This window comes from Myotis nattereri (genome assembly GCF_964212035.1).
Source record: "Myotis nattereri genome assembly, chromosome: 13".
Lineage (NCBI taxonomy): Eukaryota > Metazoa > Chordata > Mammalia > Chiroptera > Vespertilionidae > Myotis > Myotis nattereri.
In genome coordinates, this window is record NC_138088.1 from 28,114,903 (window position 1) to 28,138,328 (window position 23,426).

General features: G+C 43.3%; 1 protein-coding gene across 2 annotated transcripts in view; it reads left to right on the plus strand.

Annotated features, from left to right (window-relative positions):
- FAM13C (family with sequence similarity 13 member C) overlaps positions 1-23,426 on the plus strand; it is a 127,070-nt gene that overhangs the window by 90,998 nt on the left and 12,646 nt on the right. For both annotated transcript variants that reach the window (XM_081104472.1, XM_081104471.1), the window contains 4 exons: positions 14,878-15,088; positions 16,195-16,333; positions 21,630-21,711; positions 23,176-23,381. In XM_081104472.1, coding sequence (XP_080960598.1) covers positions 14,878-15,088; positions 16,195-16,333; positions 21,630-21,711; positions 23,176-23,381 — 638 coding nt within the window. The remainder of the gene's footprint in view (positions 1-14,877; positions 15,089-16,194; positions 16,334-21,629; positions 21,712-23,175; positions 23,382-23,426) is intronic.

The window sequence follows — 23,426 nt, forward strand, 5'->3', positions numbered from 1 at the left end:
TCAGGGTTTCTTTGCCTCTGCCTCACCTCAGTGTCATCCATGTCATCAACGGGAAGAGGCTTACAGACCACAGGACATATAACTTAGGGTCTGTGACCAGTCAGCTTAGTCCATTTATATCAGGAGGAGAAAGGTGTTTAGGTACCCAAGTCTGCTGGCCAGAAATTCATGGGATGGGGACCTGGACAAAGGATGGGGACAGACACAGATTTGAGGGGTGTAGAGGCCCTTAAAGAAAAGTGATAGGGAACCAGCTACAAGGCATCTTTGGAACTGTCCACAGTGTAACCAAAAGTCTTCTTTGTCCAGGACTTTTTTTTTTTGCACTAAAAGTTCTACGTGCTGGGAAATCCTCAGTCCCAGGCAATCCAGGACAGCTAGCCACCCCACTTGTAGGTTGCAAGTCACATACAACATTTGGGCTCAAAATTCCTCTAACTGAATGAACAGCCTCTTACAGCTGAAGCAGATGTTTCCTCTGTGGCATTAGCAAGCATCTATTCTGATGTAAATGAAAAATGGAATGAGGATTGTCTTTTTAAGTATGCATGAGGACTGTTTGATGCTTCACATGACTAAGCAGAGTAACCCCAGTTCTGTCTGGCCACAGGTGACTGATGGCACAGATTTTATAGCAAAAGCTATCACAAGTTCACTGAAGACTTACTACTAGAAATAGAAGTACCTAATTAATTTTTATTATAAAATTTTAATTTTTCAAGTGGAACTTTCCATTTGGGCAGGAGCCTTGTTGTTGATGTTGATCATTAGAGAACCACTAACGTAGTCTATCAATTTAGACTCTATAATTATTCCCATAAAGGATCCTGCCAGGTCTATAGGTGTCTTCCTAATGTTGAAGCTGAGGCAGAACAGAGCCAAAGAGGCCCTTCTCTTTCACATTTTAAGACACTGTCCACTTGACCAGAACTTCCCAATTACTTGGAAGTACTTATTAAACTTACAAATGTCTGAGCTCACCCTCTTAAACTAAAAAAATTAAAATATAAAGATGAGGTTTGAAGAGCTCCCCTGGTGAATCTTCTGTGCAGGAAGATTCAGGAGCACTTTCTAGAACATGGTGGTCCTCTAAGGGTGCTGTGAATGTGCTCTAGCTGCAGGTGCAGTTTATAATTGGATTTCTGGAACAGGGGAGCATCTCAGGCATCCCAATAGGTGAGGCTGATCATCCCCATAGTTTGATGTTTTATTGGGCCTGGCAGCAGCCTCAGACAGTCTTTGAAAGTCAGTAAGAGGTGGTCTCTATTACTTCAACCTCAGCAGTGCACAGAATTCCAAATATCTTTGAGAAACTTTATTCATTATGGGTGTGTGTGTGTGTGTGTGTGTGTGTGTGTGTGTGTGAGAGAGAGAGAGAGAGAGAGAGAGAGAGAGAGATTTCTAAATCTTCCTTGAGCCTTTTTATACTTTCAACTAGAGGCCTGGTGCACAAAAATTTGTGCACTCGGGGGGGAGGGGGGGTCCCTCAGCCCGGCCTGTGCCCTCTCGCAGTCTGGGACCCCTCAGGAGATAACGACCTGCTGGCTTAGGCCTGCTCCCGGGTGGCAGAGGGCAGGCCTAATCCCTAGGTGCAGCCCATGGTCGGGCTCAGAGCAGGGCCAATTGGGGAATTGGGGCGCCGCCCCCTGTCATGCACAGAGCATGGCAGATTGGGAGGTTGCGATGCCACCCTCAGTCATGCTCAGGGTAGGGCCGATTGGGGGGTTGGGGCACCACCCCCTGTCACACTCAAGGCAGGGTCGATGGGGAGGTTGCGGCGCCACCCCCTGTCATGCACAGAGCAGGGCCAATCAGGGGGTTGGGGCGCTGCCCCCTGTCATGCACAGAGCAGGGCCGATCAGGGGGTTGGGGCGCCGCCACTGTCACACTCAGGACAGGGCCAATGGGGAGGTTATGGCTCTACCCCATCACACACAGAGCAGGGCCCGTGGGGTGGGGGGGTTGGGGCACCACCCTTTATCACCCACAGAGCAGGGCAGATCAGCGGGTTGGGACGCCGCCACTCTCACACTCAGGGCAGGGCCAGTAGGGAGGTTATGACTCTACTCTGTCACACACAGAGCAGGGCCCGTGGGGTGGGGGGGTTGGGGCGCCGCACCCTGTCACACACAGAGCCGCAGGGCGATCAGGAGGTTGGGGAGCTCCCCCCTATCAGGCACAGAGCAGGGCTGATCAGGGGGTTGGGGCGCCTTCCCCTGTCAGGAACAGAGCAGGGCGGATAGGGAGGTTGTGGCACCGCCCCCTGTCACACACAGAGCCACAGGGCGATCAGGGGGTTTGGGCGCTGCCCCCTGTCATGCTGATCCTGGTGCTGGGAGACCTCGCGGCTCCGCTGATCCCGGTGCTGGGAGGCATATTACCCTTTTACTATACAGACTAGAGGCCTGGTGCATGGGTGGGGGCTGGCTGGTTTGCCCTGAAGGGTGTCCCGGATCAGGGTGGGGGTCCCCACTGGGGTGCCTGGCCAGCCTGGATGAGGGGATGATGGCTGTTTGCAGCTGGTCACACACCCTTCAGGGTGGGGGTCCCCATTGGGGTGCCTGGCCAGTCTGGGTGAGGGGCTGAGGGCTGTTTTCAGGCTGTGACTGAAGCTCCCAACTGCTCCTTTTTTTCTTTTTTTTAATTTTTATTCTGAGCCAGCTTTAGCTCTGAGGCTCCAGCTCTTAGGCTTCCGCTCCTGAAAGCAGGTATCTGGTTTGTTTAGGTTCTACAATCGAAACTCTGTATCAACTCCAGGTCTGAGATCCCGGCTAGCTGAAAGCTGGTTTCTGGGGTTTTGTTTAGCTTCTATTTTTGTAACTATGTTTCAAACTGACAGCTCAGAGGCCTGCAGCGGCAGGCAGGGAACGTTGGAGTCCTCTGTCACTGAAGCAAGCAAGCCTCATGTTAGTTTCAAGCTGCCTGGCTGGCGGCCGCCATCTTGGCTGGCAGTTAATTTGCATATCGCCCTGATTAGCCAATGGGAAGGGTAGCAGTCGTACGCCAATTACCATGTTTCTCTTTTATTAGATAGGATATGTACTACTGATTGCTTTAACTAAAATACGGCTTGCACTGTGGAAACTAGTCTTTCATCTTTATGTCTTAAATTGGTTTCTTTAAAAGCAGTGGTTTTCAAAACATTGACCAGCGCTGATTTCCCCCCAATATTCTTGGGGATGTTTGACAATCTGTAGATACACTTTTGGTGTCACAGTTGGAGGGTGGGTGCTATTGGCATCCAGTGGGCAGAGGTCAGGGATGCTACTGAACATCCTACAAGGCACAGGACCCCTCACCACCCCCACTGCTCCAGCAGAGAACTATCTGGTCTAAAATCTCAATAGTTTCAAGGCTTAGAAACTACTTTAAAAGATTTTAAATTAATAACATCAGCGTTAGCTAAAAATTCTATGAGGTAGGTGCCATTATTATCCCCAAATGCACGATGAGCAAGTAAACTTGAAGAGTTAATGCAACTTGCTGGTCCCACAGCTGCCGAGTGTAGGGGTTGGGAGGAAAGGCAATGAATGGGGCCTTCCTCATTCGGACTCCATAGTCTAAGTCAGTGGTTCTCAACCTTGGCTGTACATTAGAATCACCTGGGAATCTTTTTAAAATCCTGATTTCTGGGCCTCATCCTCCGGAAATTCTGTTTCTTTGTTATGGGATGAGGCCACAACATTCGTAACAAAGAAACAGAATTTCTGGAGGATGAGGCCCAGAAATCAAGATTTTAAAAAGATTCCCAGGTGATTCTAATGTGCAGCCAAGGTTGAGAACTTCTGGTCTAGGTGCTTTACACTATGATCTTTGCCATCCAGCCTAAATGTTAAGTCCCCATAGTTCTGATATTCTAGAATTTGAAAAGCCTGTAGTCAGCCTATGCATTCTCTACATATCTCACATGTTTGGGAATTTATTTTTTCTTTATCCATCCCTGATTTTGTTTTGTCAGACAAAAGAGACCTAGATTTGTAGTTGGTTAACCTGTTACAGCCCCTCTGTACCATTGTAATTTCAGTTTCTCTGGTCTAAACTATCTCTAGGCCCCTATGCCTTTCTGATATGCATTTACCCGACCTGCACCATGTATTCCAGGTGGAGTTAAACAGAATCTTATTTGTGCATATGGGCACAGGTATTACACTTTTACTATTGGGGGAAATTGGGCAAAGTTTACAAGGGATTTATTTCTTAAAAATTTTATGTGAAACTACAATGATCTTCATAACAAGAAATGGATACCTAAAAAACAATATTGGCTTGGGATGTTTTATAAAAGAACTAGAGGCCTGGTGCACAAAATTTGTGCAGGGGGGGGTGGCGGTCATCAGCCCAGTCTGCACCCTCTCTAACCCGAGACCCCTTGGGGGATGTCTGACTGATCCCAGGGATCAGGCCTAAACGGCAGTCGGACATCCCTCTCACAATCCTGGTCTGCTGGCTCCTAATTGCTCACCTGCCTGCCTGCCTGGTCACCCCTAACTGCCCCCACCTCCCCTGCCAGCCTGATTGCCCCTCACTGCCTCTGCATGCCAGCCTAATTTCCCCTAACTCTCCCCCCTGCTGGCCTGGTTGCCCCTAACTGCCCCCCCCCACTGCCCTCTTCCTGCTGGCCTGGTCACTCCTAACTACCCCCCCCCGTCAGCCTGGTCACCCCTTACTGCTCCCCCCCCCCCGCCAGCCTGGTCGCCTCCAATTGCCCCCCTCTGCTGGCCTGGTCATCCCTCACTGTCCCCCCACTGGCCTAGTCACCCCACGCAGCCTGCTGCTCAGTCGTTTGGTCGTCCCTCACTAATCCCCCTGCCGACCTGGTTGCCCCACACAGCCTGCTTATTCAGTCATTTGGTCATCCCACACTAACCCCTCTGCCAGCCTGGTCATAGGCAGCCATCTTCTGAGGGCGTGAGGGTTAATTTGCATATTACCTCTTTATTATATAAGATTACAAAGTAATTATGTTTGTTGGATTTTTTCCAAACTCTTCCTAGAGATTTTCACTATTTTCTTGACTTTTTTGTTATATCTGTATATTCCATAAGATCTCCAAAAAAAATCCTATTTTCTATCACATTAATAGTTTAGTGCTTATTGTTTTTTAAGAGCACATAGATTCGTTTTCTGCAGCTAGGTTGCCTGCTGGCCCACAGTGTAGGTTATCTGTATTGTTAAGCCTCCTCATGGTCTGTGGACTTTTTCTGTGGTTTCTTAGCATTCTACTCTTTGAAAAATATCAACATCATCTACAGACTCAAACTCATGGCTCAACTTCCTCTTTCATGTCATTTCTGAAATGTAAAAATAAGATTATTCCAGGATCCATTTGCAAGTGTTAGTACTGACCTGTTCAACATAAAGATACGAATTCATCCCTGTGCTTTGCTGCATATTGTTAAGTAGATTTTGTATCCATTGCAGAACATTTAGCCCAATCATCATTTGATTTTGTTTTTAAACAACGTCTGATATGGAAAACTGCAATAGATTTCTTTTTTTAATTTAATTTTATTGTTTAAAGTATTACAAATAGTAGTACATATGTCTCCTTTTTCCCCCATGTCATAGATTTCTTGAAAGCTCAAGTAAATTATATTTTTTGGTTCTGCCTTGTTCAGAAACAGATCTTTGTAGAATTTGATGTACAGGTTGGGTGATCTTGGAAAGGTTATTTGATCTCTCTCTGCTTCAGTTTCCTTTTCTTTAAAATGGGAAAAGGATAGTATCTACTTCTTAGGACTGTTGTGAGAATGATGTAGTTAAATGTGTATGAGGCTCTTAGCATATCCCCCATGGTAAATGCTCAATAAATGTCAGCTTTCATTATTTTAAAAGCTGGGCATTTTTGCAATAGTCAGAGCTTAGGTTGCCTTTCCTCCAGTTGATACTGCTTACATTTGTCTTTAAATATCTACTCTATCATAATTTCCAACTACTTTCAAGGTGTCTATATGCTATTAATACTCTTCATTCCCTAGGTCCCCTCCAGAGTTTGCATATGATTGACATTATACTGTCTCCCTTAAGCAAAAGGTATTTCTAACAGCAATGATCTATACAGGTGATGGCTGAATAATTACCTCTATTACAGTTGAAACTACATTTATTACCATAAAATCTATCCTGTGATAAAACTATGACATAACTTGGCTGGAAAGATCTTTACTGTTAATAATTTTTTTCTCTGATGCTTCGTAGTCTCTGAAAGAGGGAACTTCATATTAAACACATTTCGTCCGCTCAGGAGTTTTCTCGTGTTTCACGCGCCATCTGTTAAGGACTGCTCATGAGTGTTCTCGTTTTCACACCCATGGAAAAAGGAGCGGATCTAGATACTTATGTAAATTTTGTTTGGTCCCTCTTCATAGAGGAAAATGTTTTACGCAGTACCATACGTTAAAAAAGTACTAGGAACTTTAATTGTTTAATTGTTTTTGTAAATAAAAATGTTATAATTATTGAAAAACAACACCTAAAGTGCATTATGATTTAAGTAACATGCAGTTTGCCCAAAAACATCTGATCCCTGGCGTATGTCTTAGAGATTTCTATGCGGTACGCAATGTGTTAACCACTTGTTTTCCAAACAAAGTATTTTTAAGTGATTTCAAAATTCATAGATGACAATATAATTCTCTGGAGCTGTTTCTGTAATTGCCTTGGAGGGAAGGAAAACATCAGTTCTACAGCTGAAACTTCTACATGATTATTTAAATTTTTTTTTTTAAATTCGGTTTTTAAGGCAGGCAAGGACTATGGTAACACACATTTTTCCATTTTCCTCACTACAACCCTTTACACAGGAGGATTCTGAGTGACAAGGCTTGCCTGGCCCAGGACATAACAACAGTGAGCAAGTGGCATGTCAGCCCAAGCATAACAAACAGGCTTATAGTCATTTTTAAAATATTAGTAGATTTTATTTTTAAGATCAGTTTTATGATTTTTAAAAATTGTGCAGACAGTACAGAGAATTCTCACATACCCAATTTCCCTGCACATAATTTCCCATATATTAGAGTCATTTTAAACCTTTCTTGCTGGTCATTCTTCCTTCCACACTTATGAAGAGTACAATCTGGGTGTGACCAGATGGCACGCCTAGATCCTCGGTGTCTGACCATACCTAGATCCTCTGGCCATGCCCCCAGCCCCGCCCTGCTGGTTCACGGTGGACAACCTCTCCTGTCTCTTCAGTTCCCCAAGAATCTTAACTTTTCTGTGGCTCTGTCTGTGTGGGGCAGGGATCCAATTTTTTTTGACTGCTCTCATCTGACTGGTGTGGGAGCCCAGTATAGATCCAGCCCCCATGGAAAGTTGGAATTTCCTTCAGCAGACTTCCTGTTTGTTTTGTATATTGCAGTTTCCTTCTGCAAAGTACATCAGCTCATAAATGAAAACTTTCCTTTGAAAATGGCTCTTGTTATCTTAAAAGCACATTTTTATTACTTGGACCCACTGAGGTGATCAGTGTGCACGAGTCAACTAGAAGACCCGGGGTCCTTTAGGCTGAACAGTGATCAGCATCACAACACCCAGCTTTCTGTTCCCCAAGAGGGCGGTCCGAATCTCGGACACTGTCAGTGGTGATGTGCACTCTTTTCCTGGCCTCGCAGCCCAGGCAGAGCTCTGTAGACTGAGCATGTGGCTCCACTTCTGTGTAACAGGGAGCAAAAAAAGATGTTTTTAGAGATCAGACACTGTTCATAGGCCACTCCCTTGCTTAATTCTCAGTCATTCTTTGACAGTGTGCATAGAGGCAAAGGAATAAGTCTTGACTAATCAGAGGAAATGGAAAAGATTCAGCTAGTAGCTTGGTAGGTTTGTCTACAAGATTGTTTCTTCGTTTCCTCCCCAAGTTGGGCATTTGGTTTGGTGCAGTATAGAAATTGCCACTAAAAATATGAATTATCCCTGCCTGAGATGTTCTACAGAATAATGCGAAGGATGGATTTCTTCCCCATCCCGCTGGGACAGGAGTGTTCCCACCTGCCCTCAGCGTGAGTCATGTTTCCGCAGCCCGCAGTACGGTTCTGATTTAGGGTAGAAGTCACGAACATCTGAAGACCAGTCTTCTACAGGCTGGAAGTCAGTTCCACTGCATGTTTCCTCAGAGCAGACTCGGCTCTGTCACCCTGCCTCACCTTTCTCCGGCCACCCCCACCACCATGGTGTCTCTGTTCTCCTCCTCGTTCTCACTCCACAGCTTTCTGGCTGATGCTCTTCCTCACCCACGCCCTGGCCTCTGCCTTCCTCTGTCTCCATGCCATCCAGGGGTCGTCACTGCCTCCTTGCTTTTTCCTTTGGGAGTTCCCTATGCTAAGCTGATTATGGTGTGAAATTTAAGCATAGTTAAGATAATTATTGAATTGTATCTAGATACTTAGTTATTGCATATTGTTATCATCCTGCAAAACTTGTGTGAGTTCAAACTGTTGACACCTTCCAAAACAATATTGTAAACAATATGCTATGCAAATAACAATGTGATTTTCCTTTGTTTGGGCCTTTGGAGGTTATTTATCCTTATTTTTACCACTGAGGCAATGAAAATACTAAAAAAAAACTTTGAAAGTCTTTTATCAAAGTGTATGTAAGTTACTACTGGATTGTGAAAGTAATCAGTTACAATATGCCCTCAAGGTTTATGTATTTATGCATTTCTAAGATTTAAATGTTATGTTTACTTGGTAAAAAGTGTTGTATGTTAGGTGTAATAGTGACTCAAGAAAAAAAAATTCCAAAATTATTCTCCTATAATTCTCTAGGAAACAGGAGCGGTTGGATTAAACTTACCTTCAGAACTGCTCAAAAAAAACAAAACCTGGATCTGTGTTTACTGATGGAAATTTAATTACAAGATTGTAACCAGAAATGCAGAGGCAAGGAATAAGTTTAAATCTGAGCCAAAGCTTCTTGGTCCATTCAGCTTTCTGGTTTTTAGGAAGGATTTTGGAATTTCTCATTGCTCAACTAACCCAGTTCCCTAATCTATTGCCTGTTCATTTTAATTGAAATCAGTACATTGGCTCCTTCAAAATGAAAATGAGGCCCACTGCCTCACCCCACTCTAAAAATGGGTTTTGGGGAAGTGTGTTCTGACCTTGAACCCAGTAAGGCTCTGTCTCCTGTGCTCCATACCCACACATATCCAGGGCCTACTGGGCACCTCCAACTGGTTAACCCCAAATGCTTAACTCAAAGCATCCAGAAATGAACTCATCTTTCCCTCCCCTGGCAGGCTCCCCTCCTGAGTTCTAACTATATAAAAGATACCACCATTAAGTACAAAAGAACAATGAACATTTATTGATGGATCATTTATGCGCCCTTCCCTTAGGCACTGTCCTAAGCACTTGAGATGCCCTTTTTTTTAATCCAATAATTTATGAGGTAGATGTTGTCATTCTCACCTCAAACAGGAGTTGGCATATAGCAGATGGCCAATAAGCATTTGTTGAATGAATGAATTCCCTTTATACAGATGGGAAAACTGTGTTTGAAAAAGATTGAGTAATGTGTCCTAGGTAAATGGTAAAACTGGGGTTTCAGTCTAGGTGTTTCTGAGTGCATAGCCTATGCTTTTGTCCATGGTGGAAAACTGCCTCTTGGAATCTACCTACAGGGTGCGTGTTGTAAAGCCCAGCCCTGCTTTCAGGGTGGCAAATTTCCCAGGCCTCTAGCTCCATGATGTTTCTGCTGGCACACAGGAGCCTGCTTGAAGTGCCAGCCTCCCACCACTCTACTTGGTCAGCCTCACTAACCCGGAACCCCCTCCTCATCTGTCCACCCTGACCTTGGAGATGGCACTTCTCCTCTCTCAGTGGCCTCTGAGCAAAAGAGCTCATCAGTTTCCCCAGGGTTACTTATTGGGGTGACTTCAGGCTTACCTGTGTTCTCTCTAATGACCCTGTATTTAACCCCTACTGCCTTTAGGCACTCAAGTTCAACATACCCCAAAACCAACCTCTTGTGTTTCCATCAGATGTTTTGGGTTATTTTGTGTTTTGTCTTGGTGGCGCTCTGTGTGAGGCTGGCTGGGAACTCTGATGCTGGATCCTCATTAGAGTCATGCTTTGGGCTCATTTGGCTTTTAAAACCAGCAAAGGTTGGTGTTTGACATTTTGGAAAGTACCTGAATGCTACTTGTGAGCACCATGATGAGCAAACCCAAGAGTACAAATTAACAAATCCACAAGACAATGACTAATTTATTACTCAGATCTCAACAATCCATCTCAAGGGGTTGCAGATAGAGGTTTACTTAAATATTGAAAGGCTTTAAAAATGTACATTAGAAAGAGATTTTTTTAAGTATGACTAACTCATTTAACAGCTGTAATACAGCATCTGCTTCTGCCTGGGGTTGCAGCCAGATCAGAAGTGGTCTCTTGGCCTTCACACTAATGATAATTACTTCTCTATGTTCCCAATGGCTCAGTGAGTGAGCTGTCAGACACACTCCTTGGCTCCCAGGGTTAGAGGTATGGAGTCTTCTACCACGGGCACTAGTCAAACCCTTCCTGAATGAACTTACCACAGTCACACCACTTTCCCTATTGCATTTAGAATGGAGATCGTATTACTACCAGTCTCATGTGGCTGTTATGAAAATTAAATACATGCAAAAACTCTTATGAGAAGTTGGAGGACATAGAGAGTCACTTCATAAATAGTATATATGATTATTATTCTTATCCTATATAATAAAGGGCCAATATGCAAATCGACCCAATGGCAGAACAATCGGTTGCTATGACATGCACTGACGACCTGGGGGCAGATGCTTATGTTGGTCAGTGCGCTCCCACAAGGGGAGCGCTGCTGAACCAGAAGCCCTGAGCCGGGCTTACCACTGGCGAGTGCAGCAGCGGTGGTGGGGAGCCTCTCCAGCCTCTGTGGCAGTGCTAAGGATGTCTGACTGACAGTTTAGGCCCGCTCCCCTAAACTGTCAGTTGGACATCCTCCGAGGGCTCCTGGACCCTGAGATGGCGCAGGCCAGGCTGAGGGACAACCCCCTCCCGAGTGCATGAATTTTGTGCACCAGGCCTCTAATTTATAAATAAGAACTGGTAGAAGGACAGTATGCTGAGGGGCATGTTGGTTCTCATTTCAAATATTAATCCCATAGAGACTCCTACAGGGCATAGTTGTTGTTCAATAAGAGAAGGTAATATTCAGTTTTCTTACTTTGATGATATTATTAAAATGATAGTTCTTATGGTCACATATTTTTTTAGCAGTTTCTGTGCCCTATTTCAATGTTTCACCAAAAACATAGGTATACAAAGGATGCATGGGTGAACATTATTAGTTTTGATAGGAATTTATTTTAATGTGTATTGGTAGAATATAATGTAACTAGCACATCAAATTCATGATTTCTTGGCCATTGTGACCTAGGATGAAGCTGAAATTTTAAAAATCTGTAGTTTGAAATTAATCTATCTAAAATACATAATAAATATATAACTTTATATGTATATAACATGTATTTTTTACTATATATGTATGTGTATATATGTGTGTGTGTATATATATATATATATATATATATATATATATATATAGTAAAACGACTTATGTGATATAGCAAAAATTTGTGGAAGATAGTTTCATTTCATTCTCAGTCTTTTGAGGCAGATGCCATTATTCTCCTAATTTTACAGGTATAAAAATTGAGGTTCAAAAAGGTCCATTATTTGTGAAGTCTCTCAACAAGTCGTAGACATGGGATTCAAACTATCCTTGCCCTCTATTGTGCCCCCTCTGCGGTGGTTTCTCACTTCTTTTCTCAAGAAGGCTTATTTACCTTTTAAAAAATTTTAATATTTTATTATTTTTTCCTCCCTATAAAATTGACTTTTTGTTACAGAAATTTTAGAAAATACAAAGCAGGAAAAAGAAGAAAAAGCATTTTTTTATTGTTGTAAGAACACATACATGGCATCTACATTTTTAACAACTTTTAAAATGTACAATACAGTACTGTTAACTATAGGCCAGATACTGGTGCAAAGCAGGCCTCCTTTTCTATTACAGCCCTGTACGGGGCTGAACCAGGACACCGAAGGAGGTCGGTGACCCCGCTGGAGCCCCGTGAGAGAGCAAGACACACCGTGACTCCTGGTTCCCCGGCCCCTCCCTCTAAACCACCCTGCATCACACCACGGGCCCTGGCCAAGCTGGCCCTTCCTTGGGAAGGAAAATTCATGTGCCCCCAGGGAACCGTCAGCAGCCACCCGAGTTAATACTGCCATCAGCTTCTGTTGGGGACGAGTCTCCGTGGTGGCCTGGGCTCTGCTCCCAGATGGCAGCAGCGATGGCTGGCTCTGCATCTGCTCTGGCCTCTCCGGAACGAGGAGCGCAGTGATTCTGTCTGCGCAAGCGCACACGTGAACATGCACCAGCTGATTTCATCAAGCTTTCTCAGCTCCAATGGGAAGTTTTGACAAAGGCCTGAGATGATTCCAAATGACGAGTTTTTGACTCTGTTGGTTTTCAACTGGTCACTTTGAGACCTTTCTGGCTCACTGCTTCTGTCTGTGGTGAGGTAGGGGCCTGAGGATCAGGATGCTAATTAGGCAGCACTGGTAAATTGTTTGCGCACCCTGAGGAGGCAGATGCCATGTAAGTGGAGGTTTACAGCTACTATTGCAGTGCAGTTAAAAGAGCCATTCATAGTAATCTGTGATTCTATGAAGTTACATCTTGGGAATCTGGGTTTTAGTAGCTGAGCTCTTTTCTTGCCTCCACCTCAGTCATATGGCTGGCAACCCAAGTACCCCCATGTGGCATTAGAAAACAGTACCAAGAGACTCTTGTGAGTTTTAACGGGGGGGGGGGGGGGGGGGGAGGGGGAGAGGAGGGGGGAGGTAGGGGGTTGGGGAGAGGCAGGGGTTGGGTGGTCACAGCTGAGCTGAAGGGTTGAAGGCCTCAGACCTTTCCCATTTCAATGAAAACATGCCAGTTCCAGGTACTTGCTAAAGATTATTTTCTTCCCCGTCATTATCATCAAAAGATACTACAGAAACAGGTAATATGAATAAAATCTATTTCTTTTTAGATGGTTTAAGCCTGTTGGTTTAAGAAAAGGATTTGGGAAAGGAACCCATATGCCTCCTGGGTTTTGAAGGTGATTGTTAGTGTATGCTGTGATTTATTGATTAGTAATTCCTTAGGGCTCCTGCCAGAACCACACTGTTTTTGAGTAAATTATTCTTAGCAAGAGTGTTGCCTGTGGTGAGCTGTGTCAGTCACAGCAGCACTCCTTGCCTGTGGGTCTGGGCCTTGGCATCCATCTACCTCCAACTCTTCCCCAGCCTTCATCCTATCCAGTTCTGACCAGCCTCAGCCACTGACAGAAGTGCTGTCAGTGAGCTTCAAAGGCACACTAGGAGGTGTCAATCACCCTTATGGTCTGCAGTCCAACAGGGAAGACACCAACTGGAAACACACACAAGAACCTAATCAGACCTTTGATGCTGACACAAAGCAAATTGCATTTCAGGCTCCACAGAACACAAGTCGTCCTAAACCTGGCTAAGATTCACCTGGTACCAAATTGTGATCAGTGTTTATTTTGGAAAAGTGGATTATCAGTATTTTCAGATTCTGGTTATCACCCAGATAATCTTGGTTTTCCTCTTTCTTTGGGGTAGTAAGAGTAAGAGAAAGCCTTGGGTTGTCCTGACTGATTTGCTGGGTATAACTGAGAAAGAGCTGGTTTTGGGTTGCTTCCTGAATAACTCTGTACAGAGCCCTGTGAGGGAGAGACTCATGTCCTAATGTTCCTCATTTTGCTTGCCCTGACTTCCACATCTAGACCGACCCTTGGGTGGGGAGCTAATGAGCTCATTTAAAAAGGGAATGAATAATTACAGTGAGAATTCAGGCACGGGGCTGTCTAAGCACAGAGAGTGTTTGGAGAAGGTTTTGTTCTTGGTTTTGTTTTTATCCAAAATGAAATGTTTCCTAAAATTTTGAAGAAACAGAATCATTAGAATTTCACCACACTTTGTAGGTGCTGTGTAGCTTCTTTGATCTTTCAGTGCATTTATTTCTACACCCAAATATATATATATATATATATATATATATATATATATATATATATTCCTGTTTTGTTTTGGAATCTGTGTTTTTCATGTTAGCATATTTTGAACATTAGTCCATGTTGATAAGCAGAGTTCTCCATCATTTTAATGACTGCTGGAATACATTTCTGTCTGGGGACTCCTCTCTTCCTTTTTTTTGTCTTCTCTCTCTTCCTTCACTGGCAATTGTGTTACCTGTTTTCTTCCTCCTAATCTATCATCTTTTGTTCCAGCTTCATTTTATTGTTGTTGTTTTTTCTTTCACTAAACATTTTGTAATTCATCCTTCAAGATAATACAAACTAGAGGCCCGATGCATGAAATTCGTGCAAGAGTAGGCCTTCCTTCACCCAGCTACTGGCACTGGCTTCCCTCTGGACCCGGGCTTCCCTCCGGCCACTGGCAGGCACCTGGTATTCGGGCTTCCCTCATAGCCCCAGCTTCGTCCGGAAGGTCATCTGGTCTAATTAGCATATTATGCCTTTATTATTATAGATAATATGAAATAGAGGATGTTCGTAGTTTGGGCTACGCTGATTCTATTACTCATACTGAAATAATTTGTGTTTCCATCTTGTTGTAACTGGTGGCTTTGTACACAATTGTTTTTATCATGGCTCTGTGAGAACAAACAGGACAGTGTTTTGAAAGCCTTCATATCCCCAGAAGGAAGAAATAACAAAGAAGCACGACATAATGGCTGTTGATGACCCTTAGTTAGGAATATGACAGTCTCAAGCCCTCTCTCCCTTCTGAGTCTTGACTTACCTTGTGTCCTCAGACCCTGCGCCAGTCCACAGAGATGGGCAGAATGGAGCGGACAGTGCACCGGAAGACCTCCAGCCTATGGGGACCAGCCGGCTGCTCTGTCACATCACTGATGGTGACAACCCACTGCTGTCACCGCGATGCTCCATCTTCAGCCAAAGCCAGAGATTCAACTTAGACCCTGAATCAGCCCCTTCTCCACCCAGCACTCAGCAGTTTATGATGTGAGCAAACCTTGTTTTGTTCTTGTCTTCATTTCATGCAGTTTTTTAAATACTACATGTACAAATCAAATGAAGTGTGTCTGAAATAGTGCAAACGTGCCTACCAAATGCAGCTGTGAGACCTGAACAGTAAATGGCAAATATCTGTGTACTTTCCAGCTGGGAATGCTATTTCAGGCCTTATTACCTCAGGAGGAAATGGTCATGATATACAGGCCACCCCAGGGCTTGCCCATTTGAACATTTTTGGTGAAATGACTAGAGTCCTAGGTATGTATATGTATGTGCAAATATCAGGAATATCAGTCTTCATGAGTTCAGTATTCTTTCCACATCCACCAGTGGCTTCCGTGGATGGACTGTAGCAATGTTTAGTTGTCCACCCCAATTTCTCCTTAAGTGGGAGCTTAAAATAGCTGCCCAGCCCCAAGAAAAAGTGTGGAACTGCGTGTTCTTTCCTTTTTCATTTAAGTTCCACAAATAATTTTGATTCAGAGCTAAAATGAGATTCCCTTGGCTAAAATACCTGCAGAAAATCTCTAGTATCTCCTTAATAACTTCTGTTGCTATTCATGAATTTATTCAAACCTGGGGCCATGGACTGTATATTGATAGACTTGAGGGAGTTAGTGAATTACTGTTATTATGTGTGTCATGTGAGAGGTTGGATGCATTTTCTGAAGAGGAGGCCCATTCCTTTCATCCGATTCACAAAGGCTCTGTTATGTCAAGAAATGTTAGCTACGCACCTAAATCTTCCCTGAAAATGTTGGTAGGCGTGGCTCATGCACTCTGTTGAAGATAATGCTACAATAGGGCTGTCTCTTCTTAATTTTAGATCAGTCTCCTCCAAGCTTTAGGAAATGCATTTCCAGGGCTAATATTCTGACATTGTACGTTTAAATCCCTGGTGACATTTTCCCATAATGGAGTGCTGTGATCAGAGGCCTCCATTGATGAGCAGATGCCATGGCAGACTCATCAAAAAATGAACTGCCTTCTGGACTTCTCTGGTAATCCAGGAAGCGTGGTTTGTAGATCAGCAGCGGTATTTACTGGAAGACCATTGGTTTTGATTATTCTCCCCCTCCCTGTGATCACTGCAGGCCCCGAAGTTCTTCACGGTGCAGCTGTAGTGGTGGCAAGGAGCCCCAGACCATTGCCCAGCTCACCAAGCACATCCAGAGCCTCAAGAGGAAAATTCGGAAATTTGAAGAAAAATTTGAACAAGAAAAGAAATACCGGGTAAGGACTATGGGGTTTAAAATAAGAGCATGGGTTATGTGAAGAGATGCGTTGGCTTTTCTGTCCTTCCTTTTCAGTACCATTCTGTATGAGGGACAGCTCTCTTTTCATTGGCCAACCCAGGACCCATCCTAAATGGAGTTCCCATCTTGGGTCTGTCTTGTTTTCACATTCTGCCATCGGTTGTTATCTACTAATTAATTATAATGCTATTTTCAAACACTGATCCCCCCTTTTCCCCTCAAGGAACCTTACTATCACTAGTGTTCCTAGGAATTAAAATTTTAAAAGCTTTTAAATTATGTTTTTATTTTTCCTTTAACCTTTTTTCATTTGCATTTTGTTAAGAACCTATCAGTGACCTAAAGGACAGAATCTCTAATTGTGGACAGAATGAGGGAGAGTTTTCTTTGACATTAGAGTACTACCTGGTTGACGGATGAGAGCCTCTCAAGTGACATCTGTTCAGGCCACTCATAAGAACACCCTGATCCGTCCTTTCCTGGCAGAGAGACGCTGGCTGCCTGCTGGTGCTGCAGTGTAGCAATCATTTTTTTTTTTAAAAAAAAGCTTAATCATTTTTTATTTTATTGTTGACAGTATTACAGATGTCTCCTACCCACCCCCCTCCCCTCCGCTTTTACTCCCTCTGCCCAGCCCCTACCCAAACCACTAGGTCTTCACCACCCTATTATTCGTGTCCGTGATCTATGTATATAAAAGATCTTTGTTTTATCTCTCCTCGTCCAATCATTGTTTTCTTACGTAAGAAACAGTAGAGTCAGAGGTACATGTCTTGGTAGCCAATGATAGTTTTATTTTTTTAATCCTCACCTGAGGATATGTTTTTCTAAAATTGATTTTAGAGAGAGAGGAAGGGAGAGGGAAATAGAAAGAGAGAGAGGAACATTGATCAGTTGCCTCCTGTACACAGCCTGACTGAGGATTGAACCAGCATCCTAGGTATGTGCCCTGACCAAGAATCGAACCTGTGACCTTTTGGTGTATGGGACGCTCCAACTGAACCACACTGGCCTGAGCAATGCTAGTTTTATTTATTTTCTCTAATGGTGACCATGTCATAGAGAAAATTCATGTTCATGTAGAAATGCACAAAGTTATTGGGTCTTTGGCAGAGGGCCCAGATCAGCTAGTTATTAGAATAAAAGAGAACAGAGAATAACGTCTAATACATCTTGAAATATTGAAAGGCTCACTAAGCATTTGGTACGGGGTAATCCGCAGGCCTCTGTGAGTATAGGATAAGTTCTGGGGAGGAAGGTGAGAGTGGGTGATGTGCCACTCTCCTATTCTGTCTTGTATTTCCCACAGTGGCTTTAAATTTACTAAAGGAATGGTTTTTAGCTTTGCAAAGTGGAGAAAATCTGATTGTCAGGACAGCCTAAGTTGGGGTACTAAAAATTATTCCCTTCTCTGAAGCCAGGGAGTCACAGCTATGTATTGTCCTTTATAGAGCAGGAGGGTGCTCTACACATTGGGAGTATACAGGTAAGGCAGTGAGGCCCAGTGAAGACTTATAACTTGTAATGTAGTTCTGCTCTGTCAGCTCAGGCTTGGGTGGTAGACTGAGTTTGAGTAGGTTTTACAATGGAGGAGTAGAAGCCAAATTCATAATATCCACGTTTGGAAAGCTCCAGGTTTCCTGAGAGAAGCTGACGTTCCCTGTTTGTTCCTGGAGTGTTATTGGATCTGTGATGCCCTCACGTTGGGAACTGTTGAGTGACAAGTAGGGGGCTCCATTCCCAGGCTCTGTTAATAATTCCTACTCAGCAGTTCGTGAATCAGACTGGTCTGGATTTGAATCCAGCACAGACACTTAGCAACTTTGTAACTTTGGACTTGTTTCTTTGCTTTTCTGAGTCTCAGTTTATCCATCTGTAAAGCGGAGTTAATATCACTAATGACTTCAGAAGTTTGTGAGCATTAAGAGAAGAAGTACGCACATAAACTTGTTACAGTGTTTAGCACAAAGGGAGTCAGTGGTCCTAGATAGTATCCACTTTTGAATCTATTTAAGTGATGTTGGAACAGGCAGAAGTGGACACATTAGATCTCTGCTGGACATTTCTACATGCAGTCACAGACCCTGTTACTTTTTCTCAACTATAATGGCCACCTAGCACCTGCCTGTTTTAGAAGAGAATGTCTCCTAGCGCCTCCTGCCTTTGACTAGAGGAGCTTTGGCGCCAGAGCAGACACAGGCCCACACAGGGAAACACTCACACATGCACATGGACGGATCCGGCACCGTTGGGCTGGAAGGCTTCTTGCTCACCCTTGCTTCAGTGTGTGTCAGTCTGTGGGGTCATCAGAACCTGCCATTGTCTCAGGAAACAGGGCTTCTCCTCGGCCTTCCTGTCAGGGTGCAGTGCTGTGCTGAGAGACTGGACATGTCAGCGGGCTTTAATTGGTTGCTGTGTGTAAGGCTTTCCTTCTGGCATCCTGACTACGGAATTAATAGCACCCAGTGCTAATTTTTGAATCTGAGTTCCTGCCAGGCCTCTGTGCTTGCAAGTCTGAGGCCCTGGTATAACATACAGTACATCTTCTCCTCTCTGTCAAGTATGACCACCTTACATTCCTATCCAAAACCATGCTTGTTCCCTACAACCGATTTTACATTTAACTATTGTTAGACTCATAGATCTAGAAAAGGATGTCCACTTTCACTGTAATTAAAGAAGTTAGAATGAGAAGAGTTCAGGCAGTCTTATTTCTTACTTGACCATTGAGAAACTGAGGCCCAGAGAAGGGAAGTGACTATTCCAGGATCACACAGCAAAGACTTGATCTAGCCAGACATCAATTCAGGTATTTTCATCCCTAATCCAGAAATCTTTCTAAACTGTCTTCTGAACTGCCTTTAGCAGACCACAATTCTGGCCCAGTGGTATCCTCGGTATATAACACTGGAACCCCATTTTTATTTCCCTGAACAAAACCTACAATGTAGTATCTGAGTGTATGGCTTTTGGGGGTCTATTAAACTGGAATTATTCAGTTCAAAAATTAGAAGGCTTAAAGATTCAAAGCCTGTGTATGAAAACTTTCCATGTGATTTGAAAGCTGCTACCCTTGTGAGCTTGATTTAACCTCTTTTGAAATATCCCCCAAGAGCAGGGAAATAAAAAATTCATTTCAGAAAATTTCAGCCTTTAAAATATTTTGTCAGAAAATTTTGTTTTTAACAGTATTTCAAAAGATGGCATTAACTATGTGGAGCATATCCAGTGAAAAAAAACAAGTTTCAAAGACTCTGATTCTTCAGATCAGAGTGGAGAATTCTGTGAGGATTTAGAGAAACAAAATGTACACTGATTGTCCATATAATGGGATTTGGACTTGATATACATTCCAAAGCCAAAGCCCTGGACTGTATTATCAAGGAAGTAGCACAGGGCATCATTCTAGCCAACCATGGATAGGACCAAGCTAAGTTCTGTATTTTGGAGGTGTGCCCCCATCTCACTGTCCATGGTCCTGAAACCTGGACTTCCCTTTTGGAAACCATAGTATCCCTTCCGAACTTCCCTGGGAAAAATAATCACTGTTAATCTCCTTCAATCATCTTTTCCATCCTGATTTAGAAAGTATGGTTTTTACATCATTCTAGGAGTATTAGAAGCATGTCTTATGTTTCACAATTAATCTAATGAATCCCTTACACATTTGATGATCCTGTCACACAGCAGTTTTTCCCTTTGAAGTTGAGAGGAACACAGTCATCTCCCTAGGCCTCTGCCTCACCAAAAACTCTGTTACATGGATTTAGTGGATCCATAAAGAAACATGGCAGAGCCCCTAGACTTGACCGCAAGCAGTGTTTCTGACTATTATTATGATGTTTATGATTATGTTATCATGAACATTACTCAATATTTCTCTGTATATTCCTCAATTCAAAGTAACTATTAATCTTGTTGAGCCTGCATTTCAGTTAACAGGGTGGCCTCAACTCTTTTAAGAAAGTTTCTTACTGATCTTTGGGGATGGAGGCTATGTATGTTTGGCTCTTCTTATCTCCTACTTTCTCTTTTCTGTAGAAAATCCACTTTTATGCTCTGCGAAGAAATTCAGAAATCAAGGTGAATGATTTATATTAACAGAGCCATCTAAAATAAAACATATATTGTTATTGCCACACCCTAGTATGATTAGTTACTTGGTAGGACAAACATACCCCTACATATTTGTTTGTTGGTGAAGATGTATTTAGTGTTTCTTTGAAGGTCTGGTAGTAGCACTGCTACCTACCATCCCTGTTAGTAATAATAATAATATTTGTAATTCTAACTAATACATCTATAGTGTTTAGTGTATGCCTGGGATGTTTTTCAGTGTTTTGCATATATTAACTAATTTATACCTCACATCATCCCTATTATAATTCTCATTTGATGGATGAAACTGAGGGACAGAGAGACTAAATACTTTTCTCAAGGTCACACACATATGATTAAGCTTAATGTTAACATTAGCCCAGTTACTGAGTCTATAAACAGTGGGAGGATTGGAAGTCTGGGTGACATACTGACTTCCCAGACTACTGTCAGGTTTTAGAGAACCTGGGGTCTCCTTTGTTCAGCTTGGAGGATATGACTGATAGGAGCTAAATATTCCAGTATTCTCCAGGCAGGTTGTGGTCATAAGTCATGGATGTGAGCACAAGGAAGTAAGTAACGCTGGTTTGTATCAGTGCAGTCATCCACATCGATACAAACAAAGTCGTGGCAATGTGTGTGGGGGGGGGAGTGGCCCACAAGGGGACTGAGGGTTAGACTGCAGGGGCATTGGTGTGGTTAGGACAGCGGTTCTCAACCTGTGGGTCGCGACCACTTTGGGGGTCGAACGACCCTTTCACAGGGGTCTCCTAAGACCATCGGAAAACACATATATAATTACATATTGTTTTTGTGATTAATCACTATGCTTTAATTATGTTCAATTTGTAACAATGAAATTGGGGGTCACCACAGCATGAGGAACTGTATTAAAGGGTCTGGGAAACGGCATTAGGAAGGTTAAGAACCACTGGGTTAGGAGGTTGTGAAAACGCTGGGTAACCAGCATGTTTAGAAACAATGTCCATGACAAGAATGAAGGTGTGGAGGAAGCAACTTCATCACCTGGAGTTTTTAATGCCGGAATTCATCTCCCAGCTTTATAGGTTTTGTTCTGGAACTGTCTTTGTGTGTTTAGCTGTTTTAAAAATTTGCTTTTCTTTTTTTCTCTCTCTTTCCTTCCTTCCCATCCCCATTTTCTCCTCCCTTGGTAGCCTTCACATGGTGACAAGACTTCTAATCCCGAAGTCCTGAAATGGATGAATGATTTGGCTAAAGGTCGCAAACAACTCAAAGGTAAAACCAGCCAAGGGTCTCTTTTCTGAGAAAAGAAGCAGTTAAAATAATGACAATGTGCTTTCTGAGAAAAGCAGCAGGTAAAGTAACGACAAATGTACTCTAGGGCATTTTTTAAATTCTATTTCAACTGTGCCCCCTTTAACCTTGTCTCCCACTGAGATTGGAGGCCCCGTTTTGAAAATGAAGGGATCTGGGTCTCCTTCGTTGTTTGGGCCCATTTAATAAATCTTTTATAAGTAGGCTGAGGAACTCCAGACTCCCAAGTGGAATGATGCGCTTCAGTGCCAGGCACATTTCAGTATGTGGAGCATTAACTTCCCTGGGTTATTGGATTCTTGGATGTTAGAACCAGAAGAGGTCTCAGCAGTCATTTACTTCACATACCACCTTGTGCAGATGAGGGCATTTATGCCCACAGTTTATGTAGCTGGGAAGTGGTGAGCTAAGCGTAAAACTCAGTTCTCTTGCCTCATAATCCAGTGTTGTTCTTTCTCTGGAGATGGTGGTGTGAGTGTTAATTAAGTCTAAATCCATTTTAAAGGACTGTAGTTATTTACCAATAATTTATTTTCTTCCTCTCTCCACATTCACTTAGTACTTAGAAACATGGGAGAGTTTCCACATTTCTAGAAGTATGGTGATTAAAGAATTGAAAGGGCATAATAATTCAGTGGTGTTAAACTGTAATGATGTAGCAGATTTATAAAATATGCAGTGTTTAAACACCACGTCAGTGTCTCACTAAAAGCAAACATCAAACAAAGAAAATGCGCTATGTAATTGAGAAATCAATCTAAATAGCCTCGCTCAAACAACCAGTCCCCTAACATATTCTGAAATGTAATTCCCTGATAAGTCCCAGGTGGCTTTTTAAATTATGTAGGTGTATATAAAGCCATATGGCAATAGCGGTGGTTCCTGGATTGTAAGAGCTGGCATTAGACAAACTATGACATCTCCGAAGTGGGGGCTGGCACTTGCACATCCCCTTTCCCATCCCTCTTGCATGTCCTCTGACATTCGCATGTGTAATGCCTTCTAAAAGTACTTGAGTTTCCACAGGGGCTCCTAATCACTGCAAAACTTTCAAAACCCAAGTAAATGAATCTACAAGTGTAGAATTTCAGCTGCTACAGTAGGTAACAGGTGAAAACTTTGGGGCCAGGTACCACTGGTCTACCTTCAGAACTCCTACTTTAACATGTAAACCACTGAGTTGCTCCCACACATGATCCTTCACCTCCATGAGATCCCAGCCTCCATGAGGTCCCTCTGCGTTCACGTCACTGGGAGCTAATGCTGTTAGTCCTGGTATCAAGACTGCCCTTGCCCTATGGAAAGCCATTGTCAGCACTCTTCATTTCTGCTGACTTGGCATAAGGAGTGGGAATTCCTCAAAGTGTCTGTGCTCTTATAAGGGCCAGTTACCTTGCTCATGGTAACTCCTGGCATTTCTCTTAGAACTAAAATTGAAGCTGTCGGAGGAACAAGGAGCTGCTCCCAAAGGCCTACCTAGAAACCTGTCCTGTGGGCAACCCACAGTCCCCAGAGAAGGGAGGCCAGAAGCTGTGGGCCCTGAGCCAAGCTCCTCGGGAGAAGAGACTCCAGATGCCGTGTTGACTTGCTTGGAGAAGAGAGAGCAGCTTCCCTCTGAGGATGATTCTAAGGTACCTCGCCACATCTTCATGGGACCAACACTGCACAGTGGTTTT